Source organism: Haliaeetus albicilla, chromosome 13 (assembly GCF_947461875.1).
Source record: "Haliaeetus albicilla chromosome 13, bHalAlb1.1, whole genome shotgun sequence".
Lineage (NCBI taxonomy): Eukaryota > Metazoa > Chordata > Aves > Accipitriformes > Accipitridae > Haliaeetus > Haliaeetus albicilla.
In genome coordinates, this window is record NC_091495.1 from 24,352,761 (window position 1) to 24,374,573 (window position 21,813).

Sequence of the window (21,813 nt, forward strand, 5' to 3'; positions counted from 1 at the left end):
ATCTGTTGATAAAATTCTGTTTACGTCCGAATTACAAGAAAACTGTAGTTGTACAGTTCAGTTATACTTTTCATCGTATTTAAACCCAGACCTCTTACACTTTAAATGTTTGCACAGACATTAGACAGGTGTTGGCTAAATATTTTGATTGGAAACGGTGATCCTAGAGTTACCACTGTTTTTATCTATAGACTGAGAAAATACTGCTAGATGTCATCATTTGTCATTTTAGATATTTAAACTCAGTGTACTCATTTATTCAGTTTTCATTTATACTACAAATTGTTTCATTTATGGTATGAACATTTAGGTTCCTCTGCATGTTTTCAGTTAATTGCCAAACATTGTAAAGAATGAAATCTGCTTAGGACATAGGGACTGTTTACAGTAGTATCGTTGGTATAAAATTTCAGTTATTTTAATGCTGTCCATATGTGCATTACAAATAAGCCTGAATATTATCATTAAGAATTTCTTCAATAAAATTTGAGCTTACAAATATAACTGATGTTTTGTTGTCTGCTGAGGCTGACTTAATTGTAATTATCTAGTACTTATATAAATGAGGGATAAGAGTTGCTAACATCCTGTGGGAAAGAGGGGAAATATTCTCCTTACTTTTTGTATATTATGAAAAAGACCAAATGTAAGCATTCTCATCTTCAGAGCCAGAATTTCTCAAAAATAACAAGTATCGGACATAAGGATGCTACTTAGAAGAAAAGCATGAACAAACTATGCTAGAAACTGCACAGCCTCCAAGGAGAAGGCAGAATTATTCTCAAACCCTGTGGTGCACTTGTCGGTTTCTTGATTTGCCAGGAAAACTGCCAATCTGTAAAGTATATAGTAACCTTGAAAGATCCTGGCAATAAGCTTGTGTAGGGCTGGAGAGATGGCTCTTGGGCTGCAAGTTCCACTCTGTTGTTGCTGCATGTGTTTCGAGTAAGAAACACATGAATTTCTTGGAAGTCCAGGAAAAAGAAAAGTTATAAGATATCAGTAAGAGCATTGGCATACCACTGACAATAAAAGATCTTCAAAGAATCAGTTAATATTTCTTCCAGTGCTCTTTCTTCCTGTGCAATATGTGTATAATACTTACAGCCTGCCAGTGGCCCCGAGGAGGGAGAGCACAATCCTTTTGCTTCATGTTGAATCATAAGATGTAGATGCTTCAGCTCCAGAGGTAGAGTTAGGAACATTATTTACATTATTTTATGTGCTTAAGAAGCTTCTGGTAACAGTTTTGAATTTTGGTTCTCAAATGGTTAGTCAGGCAAGTTACCGAGCCAGGCCTGCCCTGTATCAGAAGTGTGACTCTGCTCATTTTCACATGAAGGAGGTGTCGTGTGATATTTCTTAACCAAATCCATTTACGTCTCTCTCTTACAAAAGTAAATTATCAAAACTACTGAGAAGTTGCATTTTTTTTTTTTGTTGTTTAGGCTGCTACCAGTGGAAGATGACTTTAACCTCAAATGTTAGCATGGTAATGCTGGTTTGACCTTTGTAGTAGAGCAGTGCATGAGCCAGGCCATTACTGGCTGTCCTTTGCCAACCTGCCAGGTAAAAATGCTTCATTCCAGCCTGTTCAGTCAGTTTGTTCTTAGCTAGAAATTACTTGCAGACAGCAGGTCACATCATAGATCACTTTGGCTTGTGTTCTGATGGCATTGGATGATCTTTTTCATTCAGCCAAATGCAATTTACATCATGTTGTACTGTTTTTTAATAGTGTACTTTGATGTTCTCTCACTTTTTGGCTTGAAGGCCACTTGTTTATTTCTGCTGGGCCTATGTGGAGGCAGGGAGAGAGAAATCACTATCACAGTGCACTAGTACATGCCTTATAATCTGGGTGTTTGTACAAGTTACTTAGTTTGCACTAAGTTGTATGTGCTTGAGGTGTTGTTCTTGTTACTGAGAGAGGTGGTGACCTTGTTGAGTTGACATGCTTCCTGCGCAGTTACATTCTTCAGGGTAGGAAATGCTGACTCTAAAGGCACCATTTCTTTCTTCTCTGTCTTTCCCTAAACCTGAGCATAAAACAAATGTTAGAATTCAATTGTAGTTTTTTGTTCATCCCAGTTTAAGTGAGAAGCTCAATGCCAGACTGACAGAGACCTGTCCTTTGATTCAGCTGAGGTTTTTTTTGCAAATACATTTACCCTAGTGAATGTGAAGACTGATTTCATTGGGGAGTAGCCAGTGTTTTTCACTTGTCATAAACTGGCTGCTCTAGTTGGTGACTGGTGGTTAAGGATTGTTCAGGTGTCTGTCAAGCTGTTTACTAACTGTACTTGAGCAATGAAATTATGTCAGCTGGTGTCATATTTTAGATCAGCTGCTGTAGCTGGCCACCAGCAAATGGCCTTTTGGAGTAAAATTCATCTTGCCTGATCTCCAAAATTCAACCGAGGTAGTTGTGTGCATTCCCTTTATACTTGGTGGAGAGAAAATGGCATTTACAGACACTATTTTTCTCACTAAAAATTTGAAGTCAGCTAAGTTATTCTTTAGGAGTGTCTGTCTCCATTAACTAAGATATCTGGTGATTGCGTGCAAGGCTGTGGCAGGTGAGGAGAGGATACTCCTGCTTGTTTCTTCCTCACTTTCACTAGAGATTGGTACAGACTGCAGTACCTACAGAAAACACTGCTTATCGAACTGCAGTGGGCATTTATAGAAATGAAAGGCTTACTGCTCTTGGTGTTCAACAGTTGATGGTGTAGACCAGCTGCTTTTTATCCTGTTGGTGCTTCTCAAGAGGCAGATGAGATACTTGGAGACTTAGCTGCAAAGGTGGCAGAAAGCTTCTGATCCTGAAAATGGCAGGTGGCTTGCAATGCAGGTGAGGCTGGGGTATGAAGTGGTGACTGCCTGTAGGTATTTTTGTCTAAATGTGTATTCATGAGTTGAGAGCACAAGAACCTGCTTCTTATAATGGACTTGATTTGAGCACGAGGTACAAAAGCAGGTAGTTCTGCCTTTATGATTAGGAATTAATATCTTGTATATATCATCATTTTCTATTTAAAGGAGATTTTTCACAGGCAACTAAATACTAATTCTCTGCTGGAAGTCGATAAAGGTTAGGTGTCTGTGTTCCACTTGACTTCTATTTACTTCTATACCATTTGTCTCCTGGTCTCCCTCACCAAAATACCTTTCCCTGTTTTCCATTTTTTCTCTCTCTTAATTGCAGTATTTCTGGACAGCTTTCTTTAACCTATTTTAGTAAGCATTATAATTAACATTTGATACGGTATTACAAACTGGGTTTTATTTTTCATTTAGCTGAACCTGCTGTACTTCAGTTCTTTGACTAGTATCAGGTATCTAACATGTATCTATAGAACAGTACACTAATTACATACTACTTCAGTTAGTGAGCAGAAATACTTTATCATCTTTTCCTGCTTATTGTTGGTAAATGCTTTTATCTGCTGAAGGCTTTTTGTATGCTTATTTTATCTAATCTTTTATTGAATATTTAGCGAAGAGAGGAAATAAACCCTGTCAAACTAAAATTGCTTTATTTCTTATCTTTTTCTATTTTGATCTCTAATGAGCATGCAGTTTAGAAGGCTCATCTATGCAGTGTTTTGTCTAAGTGTTTAATGTTTATGAAACACATTAAGCCAATTTCTTTTGAACTGTACAAATTTTAAAATAACTTGGGGGAGACACACACACTTAAGAGCTATGCTGAATGGTTTTGAGGATGCAGATTCTAAATTGAACACTTCCTTTTGCAGGCCCAGATCGCCTTTCTTCAAGGTGAAAGAAAAGGACAAGAAAATCTGAAGAAGGATCTAGTGCGAAGAATCAAAATGCTGGAATATGCACTTAAACAGGAAAGGTACGCTGCTTTAGTGATAAGTATATGATGAAGAAATTCTGAAGAGATACTTTCTTTTGCCTTTGTATTTGACAAAACCAAGAAATATTTCTTCTGTATATATTCAGTTCTCAAATCGACAATATTATTATACTAATAAACCTAGTAGTGTAAATGTCCGCATTACAGTAAAAACAATAGCTAACATAGTATGGCTCCAAAACCATGCAAATAAAACCCGTGGTTGATCAATGATGAATACGTTTTTCTTGGTAAAATTCCACCTAGCTGTATAGACTATACCCCAGAATTACGGTGTATTCTCTTTTTGTTGAAAGTATGAGCTTTGTTTAATAATATCTGACAACTGAAATCTTGAATAACTGTCTTCAGTCTAGTAATTGCTGGTTTTTAATCTTGCTAAGTTTTTAGTCTTTTCAGTATGATAGGCTCTACAGGAATATCTTCTGGAGTCTAATTGTGTGAGAAGTGAAAAAATGTTTGTGTTTACCAGTTAATCAAATGTCTGTTTCTTTGTTCATGGGGATTTCAGTAGAAGTCCCCAGTCTACTTTATCATTTTATTCTTATATATACTTTCCTCTTTTTCTGATCTTTGAGGCAAACAAATTGGTTTTTTTATCATGTTTCCAGAAGTCTTTGTGGTCAACTGATTTATTTTAGGCCAAGTTTAGTTTTAAATTTTTTTTTATTAGTAAAATGTCTTTTAAAATTCTTGACCAAAGAGTGTATTTATGGTACTACTGCAAAGCAATCATTGCTTACGTACCATTTTCCTATTAGATAATCCCTACTTATCTTTAAGAAAATACTCCTCTTTCAAATAGTTTGTATTAGTAGAAATAAGATTAGAAATATACACATACGCAAATGAGGAATAGGATGTTGCTGCTAGGTAATTTTAAAAGGACACTAATTGTTGTACATCACTGTATTGCATTTAGATTTGCTCATCTTATATGGGCTGCTTTAGCACGTGAGACGTGCCTTGCACCATCTCTGGTAGCAACCAATTCATCCGCTAGCATGGAGCTGCAGCTAGTTTCCTGGCCAGCAGTAGCTTCAGGGCTCTGGCATACTTGCTTCCTCTTTGGGGAGGTCTTAGAGGAATGCTTAAGGTAGATACCCTTTTTGCCCAGGCCTTGTTATGGTACTGATCGTATATCAAATAGCACACAAAAATATCAAATGTATCCATAATGGAGATTGCGGTTTATAGCTGTGGAAAGGCTTACATTTGGAGCCTGACTATGAAGATTAGGGTCACTTTAAAAAGACAGAGGCAATAGAATATGTTCTTGTACAGTTAAAAATATGCTCTAAGGTATATAAATTCAGTAAGATTTTTTGCATTTCAAAGCTGAGGGAGCTATTCCTGATTACTTAGCGATATCTCTAATACTTCATGTTCATAACCCAGGTAAATTAGCTATTTATCTAAAATTATCAGACTGTGTAAATACATTTCCATGTGCTATCAGAGAAACTTTTTAAGATTGATTTTATTTTTTTTTTTAAGCTTCCATAGGGATAGTGAAAATGCCTCCCAGTTGCATTCAGTAAAATCCACCTAAATTAAGACATTTAAATCTTAATGCATCAGTCACTGTCAGGATTAGGAAAAAACACCTGGTGGTTTCTTATGAGCAGTTTTTACATAGGTATCTTATCTTTTGTTGTATTTTTTTCTGCAGTGTATGGTACTGACCTCAGTTACTCAGGTCAGTAGGCTACAGTCAGCTGATCCGATCCAGTTTGACAGTTTCAGTATGGGTGTGCAATGGTCTTTAAAGTAAATGTGATGCTTGTGAATGGTGTGTGCTGGACACAGATATTTATAAGAGTTTGTGGTTTTAAACAGCAGTATTATTTGCCAGTTCCTGAAGAAAGAGTCTTGTATTTCTGCTGGAAATGTCTCCCAGCAAGTGTTCTTACTTGATACTTAAGAGAACGGCAACATACTGAGCTTGGAAGCATTGCTGTCTTTCCCAGCATTTTCCTAAATCAGCCATCACCCAGGTCAGGCAGTAGTCAGTTGAGATGCTGGCTTTTTCCCCTGGGATCTCAGAGCTGGAAAGTGAGATCCTACAAGGTAGCAGGAAAACATTTCTGGTCGAGTTAAGGGAAGGTTGGTGTGGGTGGGAGGGGGCAGGGAAGCATTGCTGTGTTCCTTCATTTCTGCCCTGGCCTTGCAGCATAACAAATCTTTCTTAGCTAGATGAAATAAGTTATGGGTAATGGGGCAGCATATGAAACTGTGGCCCAGAGTAGTCCGTGTTCGCAGTGCCCTCAGGAAACCATGAGGAAGAAGTGAGCGACATTGGTTTTCTCAGTTATATGCACTTATGAGCTGCTGTTCTGTATAGTGGGTGTTCAGCATTTCTTTTGTTAACCAAATATTTTCAAAGTTTACTATAAACAAACAGCTTTGGAAGCATTGTCATTGTTCTCTATTTCATGACACTTAGGTAGTTTCACTGTGGGTAAGGTAGAAAATGAGTTTTACTTACAGATTGTCATCTTTTTCTGACATTGAGTTTAATGTTTGGTCTTTATGTCAGTAATTGTAAGATTACCCTTTTTTTGGATGTATAGGAAGCCCACTTATTTCTGCTGAAGAGTCTTTAATACACTAAATAGCAAAGAGCTTTGAAGGAAGTGATTAATAGTTAAGCACTGTCATTTGTTCAACAGCAATTTTGATGTAGTTTTGCCAACATCCAGTAGATTGCAGTGTGAGGCTGTTCACAGTTGAGGGTTACTTTTTATTACTTTATCAATACTTGCTCCACCACCAGTAAATTGCATTGTTTCCTCTGGATTTTTGGGAGCTAGCTGAAATGTAGTACTGTTTCTTTCAAGTACATGTGCTATTTCATCTAGTCTAGCTCATTTCCTGTCTTAACGTATTTCAACCGAAGAACTGGACTCCTGAGCCATGTCTCTAGAAACACTTGATTTAATTTTATGTTGTTTTCTGCACTGGTGTGTCTGATCAGCGTAAGGCTGGCGCCTTCTCCCCTGGGTAGAATATCTCGCTGTGCTGTTCCTGGCAGTCATTCTTGTTTATGTCTCTTGGTTTGGCGGCGGCTCCCAGATCTTCTACGGATGTTTTGGCAGGCTCTCTCAGCACAGCTGGATCAGATGCTTCAGGTCTGGCAGCAGATATTTCCAAGAAATAGTGGCCTTTTTTGATCAGGATCAAACTTGTTTCTGTGTGAAGTATTCAGAAAAGTTTCACTGCTCTGAGTCTTAGGAAATTTAGAAGGATGAAAGTTTTTAGCGTTTTCCTAAGCAGGTCTTGAAGTGTTGTGGCAGCCATGTTGAATGTCTCCAAGGTCTGTTTGCATAGAAGACATGTAGTTTAAAGAAAATACTGCTAATGAAAAAAGGAGAATTGTGTGGTGAAGTGCAAAAGCCAGAGTGGTGGTAATACTCATACTTACCTGAGTAAGGGCATCTACTTGGTAACATAGTTTCACAGCCTCAAAATGGCTTTCTTCCAAACAACTTGGAGGCTAGTTATCAGATGGAAAACACGTTCTATAAAGTTGTATCCTTCAGCTAGTTATTTTCAAGTAATTTTTCAGTATCTGCATACTGTTAATAATTCAGATGTAATTTTCAGAAATTGAAGGTAAATCATCCAAGTTGAACAAGTTTCAGATAATAAAGGCTCATCTTTGTCATTTGTTTCCCTCCTTCTTCCCCTGCCCCAAAACCACTGTCCTTGTTTTTCACCACAGGATACAAAGGTTGGAGAAACTTTTTTTCTTTATACTTATTTACAGAAAAAATACGTTTGCTCTTTTTTGTGATAATAGTATCTCACTGCTGTGTTGTGTGAACTGGAATTGTGTGAACTGCAGAGGGCCAGTCTAAAACTGTTAACAAGTGGACTATGTGATTTCTGAAAAAGCGGAGAAATTAAGCATGACAGGTGGGCAGGAGATGTTCTGTTATTGTAGAAATAGATTAAATATAAAAATGCTGATGGAATAAGCTATATTCAGAATTTGTATAGAAAGGAATTAAAGTTGGTTTTGTGAGAAGTTTCATAGCCTTTGGTTGCAATGTGTGTAACTGAATGGTCAAGACTCTCTCTTGGGAGTCTGAGTTGTTGTGTTCAGCCCTTTCCTTAGTGTGCTCTGGAAAGAAGGTGATTGTTTGTCTTTCATACCTGTGACATTTTCAGCTGTACCGTAAGAAAGTTTCTAATAATAAATCTCATACTTGCTGCCTGAAGAAGAGTAGAAAATATTTCCCTGATGGACTGTTAGCTCTTGATTTTTTTTAATTTTTTTTTAAAATATTCCTCTGAACTTTAGAAAATGACCATAGCCGAAGGTGAGTTCACCGGGTCAAGTACTCTGACTTGATATTCATGTTTCTGTTTCACATCTAACTCGTGTCTTGCTCAGATACCTGAATTTATACTAATTAATTCTAATTAATTTTGGTTTGACTTTGGCATTGGGTTTTTTGTCATTTTGTGCAGGCAAAGGTCTATGGCTTTTTGTTTTTAACTTTACCAGCAATATTAAAAATAAGGATTGCTGTTTGGGATTGTCAGCTCTTCAGTTGCCTGTCTTTGTTAGGACATGATTCTTCTGTGATATTTGTATTTCTGCTGGTCTCTGCCTGTGATATACAAAGTTAAATCTTCTGAAAGATGAAATCTTAGTCCAGTTTGGCCTTAAAATAAATTTAAGGGCCAATGGTGTACAACACCATGTAATCTAGGTTATCCTCTTGAACTAAAGAAGAATAACAAAGGCTTTAAAAACTGTTGCATTATGAGGAGGAACCAGACTAATAGTTTAGAATGTGGATAGAATGAATAACCTCACTTTGCTGAACTGATTTTATAATGCCTTTAACGAGGGGGAAAAACTTCAGTAAGAAGATAGAAGGCTATTACTGTTGATTTAAGAGGAAAAGAAATTTTAAAAATGAGCATACACAGATTTAACAGATTGGAATAAATATACAAAGAAGTTTAAAAAAAATGCAGACTGAGTTACTGAAAAATGGATTTTGGAGCGTAGGTGAGAGTTTTGAGGAATAGGAAAGGTACAAGGAATGATCCTTTCAGTTAACCTAGCAAATATTTTACTGTGGTTCATAGGGTGAAAATTATTAACAAAACTTTGATAAGAAAATTAGTGAATGCATAGAGGATAATGGAACCTTATATAAGACCCATGAGCTAAAAGCAAATGCCTCATGCCACAAAATTAACTGCTTTCTGAAATGTTTGCCGGAATTGAGTAGAGTGCAGTATAGGTCACTAATCCAGGCTAAAGTAAATTATGAATGTTTGCTTACTTTAAATCAAATCAAAATGGATTAAATGTTAGGAACACTTGAATTGATGACTGCATGAAAACTTGAAGTTTTTGACAAAGTGTAGTGTTAAAAGTTGGTGAGGTAGATTACTGACAGAGTAGAGGATTTCTTAGTTCTTGGTTAGTCGTTACTTTTTATTAGTGATGTGGGGGAAAAAGTATACATAGCATCAGTATTTAACAATAATGAAATGCAGTTGTTTTACCAGGGTAACGTCTCTCTGCTGGTGAGATGTAGGAAACAGATAGCTGGAAAAGGAAAAATGAATATTTTGATTGAGCATTCAGCTTTAATTTTGTTCTCTTCTTGGTTATTCTTTTCTGTACCTACCAAAATGTTTATTGTTGTTAATACATTTCAAGTGCATCCTTTCTCCTTTCGTTGCTGGTTGCTGCTCAGCTGAGTTAGTCCTAGTGCTATAGCTCTTGAGGAGGAAGGAAGTCAGTTCCTTCATCTGTCTTTGTTGCTATGCCTAGGAGGCATTTCTTTACTCTGCACTTACCCTTCTCATCCAGAATTAAATGTTTATTATAATTAAAATGCAGCTGGATTAGTAGGAAACCAATACTGTCAATACTGAAGCATAAGAACTAGCAAGCATTGCTTCCCTCAGCACCATTTGGTTAGAAGTAGTATGTTTTCTTGATGAAATAGGAAAAGGCAAAAGAAAACAGTAATGTAATGAAGATGTCTGAGAAGCAATCAAGAGACGCAGGTAACTTGAAAAAATTATCTACAGTCGTTCTTGATACAGTCATTCGAGCTTAGTGAGACCTGTACAATTATGAAGTGTCACACCCATTAATTTTTTAACAACAAATTTTAAGTGGCAGTGTTCCCTTGTGAGTAGTGGAACTAATGAAGCTGATTTTCATGTTGGTGTATGTGAAGGGGTTTTTTTCTTTTTGTCTTTTGTGGCCTGTATCCTGCTGCCCTACACCTAGCTCCGTACATTTGCATTGGAGCTGTATATGTGCATGTGCTCGTTGGTTGTCCCACTACCATCAGGCTGCATGCCCAGCTGTGGCAGGTTGACCCTGGCTGGACACCAGGTGCCCACCAAAGCCACTCTGTCACTGCCCTCCTCAGCTGGACAAGGGAGGGAAAATATAATGAAAGGCTGGTGGGTTGAGATAAAGACAGGGAGAGATCATTCACCAGTTACCGTCACAGGCAAAACAGACTCGACTTGGGGAAATTAGTTTAATTTATTACCAATAAAATCAGAGTAGGGTAATGAGAAATAAAACCAAATCTTAAAACACCTTCCCCCCACCCTTCCTTTCTTCCCAGGTTTAACTTCTGATTTTCTCTACCTCCTCCCCCACAGTGGCTAGGGGGATGGGGAATGGCGTTACAGTCAGTTCATCACATGTTGTCTCTGCTGCTCCTTCCTCTTCAAGGGCAGGACTCCTCACACTCCTCCCCTGCTCTAGTGTGGGGTCCCTCCCACGGGAGACAGTCCTCCACGAACTTCTCCAATGTGATTCCTTCCCACAGGCTGCAGTTCTTCACGAACTGCTCCAGCGTGGGTCCCCCACAGGGTCACAAGTCCTGCCAGCAAACCTGCTCCAGCGTGGGCTCCTCTCTCCACAGATGCGCGGGTCCTGCCAGGAGCCTGCTGCAGCGCGGGGTTCCCACGGGGTCACAGCCTCCTTTGGGAACCCACCTGCTCCGGCGTGGGGTCCTCCCCGGGCTGCAGGTGGATATCTGCTCCACCGTGGACCCCCATGGGCTGCAGGGGAACAGCCTGCCTCACCATGGTCTTCACCACGGGCTGCGTGGGAATCTCTGCTCTGGCACCTGGAGCATCTCCTCCCCCTCCTTCTTCACTGACCTGGGGGTCTGCAGGGTTGTTTCTCTTACATGTTCTCACTCCTCTCTCCAGCTGCAATTGCGCAGTTTGTTATTTTTTTTCCCCCATTCTTAAAACTTATCGCAGAGGTGCTACCACTGTTGCCTGATGGACTCAGCCTTTGCCAGCGTCAGGTCCCTCTTGGAGCCGGCTGGCATTGGCTCTGTCGGACATAGGGGAAGCTTCCAGCAGCTTCTCACAGAACTCACCCCTGTAGCAGCCCCCCCACTCCCCTGCTACCAAAACCTTGCCATGCAAACCCAATACACCAGTGTTGCCTGAATTCTTCCATGCCTTTTGTTCAGGGTAGGAACTAGTACGAGTGCTGCTTTTCTACCCAGTTATGAGTGTCTACAAAACTTTATAGGGAATCGGGATTTTTTTGAGTCGTCTAAATTTTCATGTTTGGCAGAAAACAATCATAGACACAAAAGTTACAGTGAGTGCAAGAAGGGGGGAAAGACTGTGAAACTGGCTAAGGCTCTCTTTGTTTCACTTTCTCTGTTACTGTGTTATAAGATTACTCTAATGAATCTTTAATAACTTATATGTGCATTTGTTATGCTGTACTACTGTGGCATTATTCAGTGTGTTTAAAATCTATAGACATTGAGTCTGTCGGATGAAGCTTTTCAAATTAAAAAGTGTTTTCCTCTTCTACCTACTCTTATTGTCATTGTATAGCATGCTTTGTGGTGTTTATTACAGTAGGCCTTCTGTAGGCTAATTATTTTTGGAAGAGAAGTCTCCATTTTCAAACTTGGTCAAGTGTCAGATCTAGCAGCTTTAAGAGAAACTGGTGTAGACAGGCTGCTGTCAGTACTAAATCTCATTTAAAATAGTTCTAACCGAGGGCCTGCTGCTGTTGGAAAGCTCAGCATTTCAAAGAATAAAACTAAAGTTTGCTTAATTGAGGCGACAATATGAAATACAAAGTAGATGGCACTGAACTGACATGGATAATAAAAATGTTTCATAGTGATGGCTAAAAAAGAAGGGGGGAGGGGGGGAAGATGGGGAGGGAAGCAGAGAGAAGCCCATGTGCACAGGGAAGGAACCTTTTCTGTAGCAAGGACATTTTGTAAAATCTGCAGTCTACTGATCCCTGTGTTTCATCAGTATTCACTTTGCAATTACATGTCAACCTTGGAAAAAATAGTTAAGCAAAATTACATATCTGTAGTCCTGCTGAAATTATTTGTTTTGTTTTGTTCCTAGCCTAGAAGGAAGGAGTGGCTTTTCAAGTGAAGACAGGTGACATTTATCTGTTTAAAGATACCCTTTAAATGTGCTAATAGTTTCTTTTCTTTATTTCTTTTTTTTTTTTCTTTCAGGGCTAAATATCACAAATTAAAATATGGCACAGAATTGAATCAGGGAGATATGAAGCCACCAAACTATGATTCTGGTAAGAATTTATTAAGAATGAGTTCATTACCGGCATAAAAGCTTAACTGTGGTTTGTGCAAGTGCTGAAATGATACTATTGATAAAATAAGCCACTTAATGGAAGCAGTGGGAATAGAGGTAATTAATAAAGATTGTGTTTGACTCTTGTAAAATTAAAAATATATACTAGTGCGCTGAAAGAGTCTATTAGTAAATCAAACGAGCTTAGATCTAAAAAGCCCCAAACTAACAAACTGCTTCTGGAGAGAATAATTTTCTCTTCCTTAGTAATGTGTATGGATATTTTGGAACAGGGAGATACTAGATTTATAGCTACAGAATCCTTTTATCTTTGAATAATTCTTCTGAATAAAGAGTTAATGGCAAAGGACATGAAATGTATAGTACATAATTTTTGGTTCAGTTACCTCAATGGTGTTCCAAGAGAAAAATAATCAAAGTGCATATTAGACATAAGTGAGAGTTTGAGAGTGAGGACCTTAGATATCCTTGGGTTTTGTAATTTCTCAGGATACAGCTATAGCATGTTGCTCCAGTTCCCAGCTGAGGAATGTGCAAGGCCTGGCTTGCCCAGCAGAGCTGTAGCCAGTGCATTACTTCTGCAAAGTGAACATTAGTGGAATTACCTTTGTTAAAACTCCGTTATCCTGATTTATCCCACTGCATTCTATATGTGTAGCTGTCAGAAATGTACACTTTTGTTCTGTATCAAATGTGGACTGATTAGAAGCATTGTTATCATGCTTCTTTGGAGTTCTTTGATAGATACTTGTATGCCTGTGTCTCCCCCCTGTGCTTGCTCCCTGCCCCTCCCCTGCCCCTGTTTTTCCTGGCGAGTCAGGAAAAAACAGGGAAGTGTTTCATGTAGTTCTTCCAAATGGGTCCTTGTTGTTTGTTTTCTTTATGATTTCTTGGGGAGTCAGTAATACAGTTTAGAAGAAAGAGTTCAATCTCCTGATAAAAGGATGCTCACCTTTTTTTTTTTTTTTTTTTTTTTACTGCTTGTGATATCTTCTGGTACTATTTGCTCATAATGCAATCCCTTCATTCTCATCTCTAAACTGATGTTACCACTAGCAGTCATCAGTTTTGAGGAGAGTAAGCAAAAGAGAATTCTTGCCTGTAGATATACTTAATACTGCTTTTGGAAGAAGGGGTTTTGCTTTTGAAAGGAATTTTCAGGCAGATTTATTTCAGTCATATTTTAATTCTTATGGACTGTGCTTTGGTAGTTGTACATTGGGTCCAGCTGTGTTCAGTTGTCATCAGAAAATCATTGTGCAATTGATTATTTCCTATGGTTGCTATTAAATGGGTTTGTGAATTTGAGATGGATAAAATTCATATGGCTCTGCTTGCATGTGAATTCTGATTAGTCTGTGATAGCTTCTTTGGGTGGGTGGTGGGGTTTTTTGTGTGTGGTGTTAATTCAGTTGTTTAAAGGTAAATGACTTCCCAGTAAGGACAATAGCTTTCCCACATCACATATCAAATTACTTATAGGATTATACCGCTGGTTTTTTCTGGTTCTTAATTTTTGTTTACACAAGAAGATTGTTCATCCTGCAGTGTTTGGACCCACAAGGGTTTCAAGTTTTGTAGAGGCTTTCATAGATAATAAACCAAGATCTTTTATCTTGGGAAGCATATGCTTCTGTATCTCCTGGAGGAGGAGAAAAAAAACCCACCATCATGTAGTATGAAGCTATGTATGGAATAAATGTGTAGCTGTTGGTTGCCAGCATTGAGATAGGTTTCTCACCAGAGCAGCCACATAATTTTTTTGTGGATTTTCCTGGAATAGTACTGTTTAGATACAAAGTTATGGTTGTGGAAAACATGGTGAAAATTTTTCAAGAGCTTTTCAGGTTAAAAAATAAACAACCCCTGTTGAATTTTTTTTTTTTCCTTCCACAAAACTAATACAAATATGGATGAATTTAAAGTTGATGTGAGTACCTCTGTTGATTTTATGTTGAACGGTCAAGTGTTAAGGAAATTGGTTGGACGGTAAGTGGTAAATAGATAACATGATGCAGTTGCATTTGATATTGTTGGCAGTTAAAGATGATTGTACTCAAACTTAAATTATAAGCAGCAATTATATTGGAAGGTTAATGCAAAAATGGAACTCCAGATTGTGTATATGATTATGTGCCCTTAAAGAAAAAGGAGTAAGATGGGGCTTTTTTGGATGTGAGACAGAAGGGAAGGCACTGATGACTAGTGGAACTTGCTTTTATACAGTAGGATGTACCTGACAATCTTTATGTGCACGTAGTACTACAATTATGTGCGTTTTTTTCTATCTTGATTGATTATTGATAATTTGAATCTTTTATGTTGTTATTAAACCATTCCTAATCATTTTAAGACAAATCACATTTCTCTTTTCAAGTGGATGGGCATCTTTTTTAAAAGTAGGAAAAGGAATGTTCATAATTAAATAATCTTTTCCAGATGAAGGGAATGAGACAGAGATTCAGCCACAACAGAACAGTCAGCTAATATGGAAACAAGGACGGCAGCTGCTAAGACAGTAAGTGTTGAAAAAAGGACTTGAATAATGAATGCAAGGGAAAGAATCTGGTAATGAAATGTGATGATGGTGGTATTTGATTTTTTTTTTTTCCTGTTAGTTTTTCCTTCAAGAAAAGTTAGCGCGTGTGATGAAATTCATTCAGCTTCTGCCCTGCTTTCCCTAGGTTTTAGAAAAATTTTAATATTTCAGAACTTCAGATGAGAAGCCTTGTCAAATTGTGAACACCTAATCTCCTTTGCTTTTCTTTCACTGAGTATAATAAAACAGTCTGCTTGGGAGACCAGTGGGTTGTGACACTCTGCAATTCTTTTTGCAATTAAAAAACAACACATACAAGTAATTCTGTTAAAAGCTATGAAAAATAAAAATAACTGGTGTTGGAGAGGGATAAGTTTTGTTTTCACCTGCTCAAGGTGCAGAAAAGACTAATATCCAGAAGGTTAGACTAGAAGTTTTCTAATTCTCAGTTTGTCTCAATGAAGCAAATGTCTGTTAACCTAAATTAGTGTTTGAATTGTGGTCATAATGAATTAATTAATTTCCAAGATATTTGGTCACATTTTTGTGGGGTTTTTTTTGCCTTGGTTATAACCTTTGTTTTAAATTGAAGAGGTCTTCTAAATACCTCTCATCAGAGTGTCTCTATCTGTTTTTTCATGCATTTGCCTCATCCCCTATGCTGATAGTTAGATTCTAAGGTCTTCTAATCAGCTAGCAAAACTTTTGCTTTCTAATTTTTTTTGGTGTGTTACAGAGGATTGAATGAGAGGGGAAGGAGACAGTAAGGAGAGTCTGGAGCTTTTCCAGATTTTTGCAGGAATTATACAAAAGTTAAATTTGTCTGTTGGATGGCTTGTACATGCTTTTCTTTTGCAGGCTCAAATCTTTGCATGTATGTTGAATAAATGTAAATAAAGTGGTCTTGACTTGGATCAGTGATTTTGAAGACAAGTCATTTCTTCTCAGCGCAATTCATAAATAAGTGACACAGTGCCGAATACAGAGTGCGTATTACTGACGGACTCTGTTTTGCATAGGTGACTTGTGTGATTTTTATAGCCAAGAATTTCTCTTCTAATGTGGTTATGTGGAGGATATTGTTAAATAATTGGGAGGAGAATGTTCTTGCAGGAAAAGTGCATGTCCTTGATTTGTAACAGCTGTTATTGTAAAATAGAATTTCCCCTCTTTAGAGTCCTCTAGAATATTGACCATTTAATCAGTCCAGTGCTCCTGAGAAGACAGTACTATTAACTCCATATTCTAGAGGAAAGGACAGAGACCAATTTTTACTTTTTTTTTTTTTTTTAAATTATTATTTCCTCTCTGTTTCCCCTAAAGGCAATATGGCATATTGATGAAAGAGTCAACTTAAGACCCTGAGGTTTTCATATGAGCTAGTCCAGGATTCTTGCTGCCCAGCCCTTATATGCAAGACAAATTAATATTTTGCAGATCCATAAGGAAGAAGCAAAACAAAGATTTTATCAAACCAACAACTCTTACTAGTAACTACAGCTACAGAATTTGTTTTTATTCCTGCTGTTTTCTATGCTTCTAATAATGCTTACATAAAGAACATATCTGATACTTCTTGTAAGGCTTCATGTGTAGTTTCCATGTGTTAAAGAATAAAATGGCCATGTTGTACATGCAACTGTGGTGATTTTTATAAGCCAGTTGTAAATATTTTAACTGAAAGTGCTTTTCCATCCATTTTAGTAAATGAATGAATAACGTATTGTATAACCTCTGACTGCTAGGCTCTTTGATTTTTATTTATTTATTTATTTATTTTCAGTGACTGTAGAGGCTGGTACTGCAAGAGGCGATCCCTCTGCAGCTGGTACAGGATCATTTATAAGCATGTTTCATTAGCACAGCACCATACTTTGCTAAGCTAAGGGATTGAAGATGATGAATTTAGGGAGACGTTTTCATTTACTCTTTTGAATAAGTGAGATGTGCATGGAAGATTAGCATGAGTTCTGTTCCTACAGGTATCTACAAGAAGTAGGCTACACCGACACGATATTGGATGTGAAGTCAAAACGAGTACGAGCTTTATTGGGCCTCTCAAGTGATGCTTCAGAGAAGGAAAACAGAAATCAAGAGCCAATGGTAAATGGCACAGAGGGCCAGATTAAAGAAAACACAATGATTGGGTAAGCATCAAGATGACATTGTTATCTTTCTGCATAAATGCATGTAATGGTGTAGAACAGATTTTTGTTTACTGAGAGTATTTCAGGATTTTTTCCCTAGTTGGAGATCGGAGCAATTCTAACTAATTTTATTACATTAAGCAGTCAGTATGGAAGTAACTCTTAAGATTCACAGCTTAAAAGCACAGTAAGTTTTTTTTCAGTTGGATAGCAGCACAAAGTCAAATCAAGCCTCTTTGAGATAACGGTTGCTAAGTGGTTAGAGGTCAGTGTTGTTTCAAATTAACGGTTTATTTATGTTGCTGGAAACTTCACTGTATCGATTACTGGCTTTGCTCTTCTGGTCTGTGCTGACTATGATATGATAATCTATGTGAGATACAGGATTTTTTTGACTGGATCTGAAAAACAAAGTCACTTGCTACATTCTGATTCCTGTAAGTTTTTGATTTTCCACTAATGGATATACATATGTAAATGTGACTGAAATGTAAGGTCCTCATTTCTGTCTTTCAATATTTCTAATACTATGAAAAGTCAGTCAAGGAGAGTAAAACCTTGTGCTTACTTTTAAGTGATGTTGAAAACATAAGAGGCTTTTTTCCATTTTCTTCTCTTTTTCATGTAGAGTTTAAACAAGAAAAAAAAAGTGAGTTAAATCTGAAACTTAATTGTAGAGGCTTCAGGAAAACAATCTGTTTGTTCTTGTTTAAGATATTGTAGTTGCAAAACTTGAAAAATAATGGAAATGATGCAGAATTGTTTGTCTGAACAATACACGAGGTAGCTGTTCCCAGTAGTTGGTGCTGCATCAACAAGCACAGCTTTCCTCGAAGATTCTCGCTCTTTTTTCCTTTTCTATACTGATGTGGCAAAACTCAAGACCTTTTTTTTTTTTTTTTTCCTAAGGTCTAATACTGTTACGTGACACATTCTGTCTTTTAAAAACTATTTGTAAAATTTCCTTATACCCAGCAGATAACTGCAGCAACTTCAGGCCAACGAGTTACATAAGGGTAGAAGTTCATTGTTATGTAATTAAATTTAATGCTGTGAGGTGGAAAATCTAAGCGTATAAGAAAACCTGCAAGCTACTAAAATATATTGTGCTGCTACGTAGTTGACTAGCCATGTCGTTTATGTACAGCAGCTTTGTTTTGGAAGAACAAGGAATGCTTGATAGATTACAATAACAATTTTAGTTCTATTTCTGGTGAAGGGGTCACTTCTTCTCAGGGGAAGTGGGTAAATAAACCTCCTCTTCTTACACTTCAAAATTTATTTAAATGTGTTTACTTTGGTTTTGAAACAGATGGATATATTTATAAGGTAGTTATTTGATGGATGAAATGGTTGGACAGTGGTTTTGATACAGCGGTTTTGGATACGTTTTACTTTCTTTCCAATCTACTTGCTCTCTGGTTAGATCTGATATTATGTTTAACACTTTGTAATCTACCCTGTGGCTGAGGATATTCACTGATGGAGAAAAATTAGTTCCTTTCCGTTGTGGCTCTGCAATCTTGTCAGCTGCAAGGCTGGTCAGGCTGCACGTTTTGAGAAACTGTTCTCATCTCACTTGAGATACATAAAATGGCAGGCTGTATTAGAAAGCTTAGGGGAGCGTTTTGATACATGATGTGCGAGAAGTGACTCCAGGGTTTTACAGTGGAAAAATTTTCCAGGGATCTTGTTCAACATAGTCACATAAGTCTTCATGGGTGATTCCGAGTTTGTGGATGTCTGCTGAGATCTCTCTCAATGAGAGGAAAAAGTTGGGATTTTACTAAAATTCCTTGGTCAATCTAAGTGCAGGACTAGCTTTCAATGCTGTGATTCGTCTGTGTTTCAAGTATGCTTTCAGACCATCTCTTTCAATTTTACGTGCAGGAGACATTCTGTGGCTTTCTTATTGGCAGAGACTGCCTGTTACTTAACAGCTATTTCATCTTGTGCTACTAGATACTGTAAAATGTTACACGTCACTGTTTCTGTGGCGTGTGGCACTGTTCACCTCCTCCCAACTGCATCATCGCTTGCTTCTGAGATTTCAAAGTGCAGCTTTATGGCAGATGGGAAATCAGAAAAGAGATGAGATGTTATTCTTGAGTAGCTCATGCTTACCTGTTACCTGCCTCATCTATGTTGTTGGCATTACTTAAACATGTATACAACAGCTGCTTTTTGAAGAGTATTAGCATTGAATAGGTGACTAAGATTTAAGGCACATGGATCTTGCTGCTGATCCCAATTGGAATTCTTACTGAATGTTTGAAAATTTAATTCAGTGGTTGTTTTCTACCTGGTTGGCAGAACTGGGAAAAATTTAGGTGTCTCAGCTAAATTCTGGCTCACAGTCGAGGTAGGGGCAGTCTTTGAAGCAACCTCACCAGTGCTAGGCTGCTTACTGGGAGGGCAGAAAGATTGGCAGTTCTTTTAGCAGCCTCTTGTTATTCCTAGCGTGCATGTGAAATGAGAAGAGGATTGGGGCCACAGCAAGCTTGTACGGTCGGAAGGAGTGCGATGAACAAGTGCCTGCAGTTTGGTAGCGGTAGAGGAGAAAAGTTACGGTGAGAGATTGGAAGAACAAGAAACCACCAAAACAGTGCAATCTCAGGAAGTTTAAGGACATATGTATGTGTTTGCCAGAACCGCCAGACATTGGGACAGTTGCAAACTAAAACACAGATGGAAGATGCTCTGTGGCTTTGTATGAATACAGTGAAACTTTTTGTAGGAGAAAGCTTTGCTAATCACCACAGAAGACTGTGAGCTGCTCAAGCCAATGCAGTCTGGCAAATTTTGTGGTTCAAAACTTTTAATGAACATCGATGTCAAATACCTGCTAGCAAGTCTGAGGCTAGTCATCAACCTGAAGATGTTTTAGTTACATTTGAAGAGCACAGTGCTGGACAAAATGTAATGTGTGGAAATGAATCTAGTCTAACAAGGAATACCTCTGTTAAAGTGAGAAAATGCAGCTCGTAGAGCATTTGATTTGTTTGATCTTGGAAGGACTGCATAATATCGTGGACCCAGCTGAGACTGTGGATTTTAAGTCTGATTTTTAGAAAAATGTTTACATGGAAGGAAGAATGTGAGAAGTGGAGTGTGGGGATTGAACAAAAAGAAAGCTTGTGGGTGAGAAGCAATGAAGACAAATCAATAGGAGTTTGGAAAGAATATGGGTGAATGTGATGAAGATAACATACAATAGAGGGGAAAATGGCACAGTGAAAAACAGAAGGAAAATGGATACACTGATGCGTTTCAGGAAGAGGAAAATGGAAGGCACATTAGCTTTAAATTTCCTTAAAGATTTCTCCATATAGCAATGTAAATTGCAGAAAGAACAGATTGGCTAAAACTGCCTTCTGTACCACTGAACACTCGTGATAAATCCCAAAGAAAGTAAAAAAAAAAACCGGTATTTAATGCTTTTATGCTGCCATATGGTTAACCTCTTTGGGAGGAGGGAGGGGGTAACAGAAACAGGAAAGAAAACTTCCTTTATGTTTTGACTATCATTTATTGGTAATCAACCAATACCTTCTCAGTGAAATGAAAGTGGTGGAGAACAAACCAAATTGGTACTGAGAGAAATTCCAGTAAAAGAATGGAAGACCTCATGTACTTCTCAACACAGTCTGATTTTAGCACGGTTTTTGTGTAAGCCCATTGATCTGTGCATAGTGCTTGTTGCTGCCACTTAGCCTCCTTCAGCAATACCTCTGACCTACTTCTGACTGTACTTCTGACAACAGCAGATGCCCACACTTATCTTTTTTCGTTTGGAAATGCTTTAGATTGTTGTACGGGTAAGCCCTGGCATTTTTCCTCTGGCCCCAGGGATATGTGAAGTATATACTTTGTGGTGGGTAGGGAGGGTATGCTTCCTCTGCTCAGCTCACTGCATCTTTTACAAATTTTTGAGTTGTCTCTTATACCAGAACTTGTCTGTTATATCAGTTATACCTACTTCCAACAGCTGGGGTTTGGACACTCAGTGCTGTGATAGTGACAGCAAGTCAAGCTTTTTTATGAGAAAGGCTGGTGAGAATGTTTGGGGTGATTATTGTGAGGTTGATGCTGTTTACTTTGGTATGGAGAAGTGTACGGTAGTTACTGTAGTGCAAGTATTTAAGACAGTAATATTTATTTGCAGCAGATAATATGTAACTTGAATTCTGCTAGGCTCCAGTTACTTTAGAAAATTGCCATCGGGTCCTTCATACCTCTCAGCTTAATTTTGTATGCTTTAGAGGGTTGCAGTTACATCGGAGAACTACCCCCACCTCTTTGTTTTTTTCTTCTTTTGGTACAGTGATGAACAAACTACTGTTGTCTGAAAGTCTTTTAAAGCCAAACCAGTTTCTCTTCTTACTATTAGGTGAAATAGCCTCAGTCTTTGTGTTACTAGCTGCTACATCTGTGGCCAAACTTGTATTCTTACATTGCCTATTTATTTGCTAATGTACAGATCGTCTTGAAAACTTTAGCACTCAAGACATCATGTGGATTTTGAATGCATCCTGCAAGATTTTGATTCAATAAATGAAATGTTAATATGATAACCTGAGATAGTTATAGTCCTGTTTCCACTTATTTCATGGAATTTAAAAGGGAAT

General features: G+C 37.9%; 1 protein-coding gene across 4 annotated transcripts in view; it reads left to right on the forward strand.

The window, feature by feature from the left end:
* Positions 1 to 21,813, forward strand: part of STRN (striatin) — a 73,418-nt gene that overhangs the window by 9,821 nt on the left and 41,784 nt on the right. For all 4 annotated transcript variants that reach the window (XM_069800509.1, XM_069800510.1, XM_069800511.1 and 1 more), the window contains exons 2-5: positions 3,762 to 3,865; positions 12,403 to 12,476; positions 14,939 to 15,017; positions 17,021 to 17,185. In XM_069800509.1, coding sequence (XP_069656610.1) covers positions 3,762 to 3,865; positions 12,403 to 12,476; positions 14,939 to 15,017; positions 17,021 to 17,185 — 422 coding nt within the window. The remainder of the gene's footprint in view (positions 1 to 3,761; positions 3,866 to 12,402; positions 12,477 to 14,938; positions 15,018 to 17,020; positions 17,186 to 21,813) is intronic.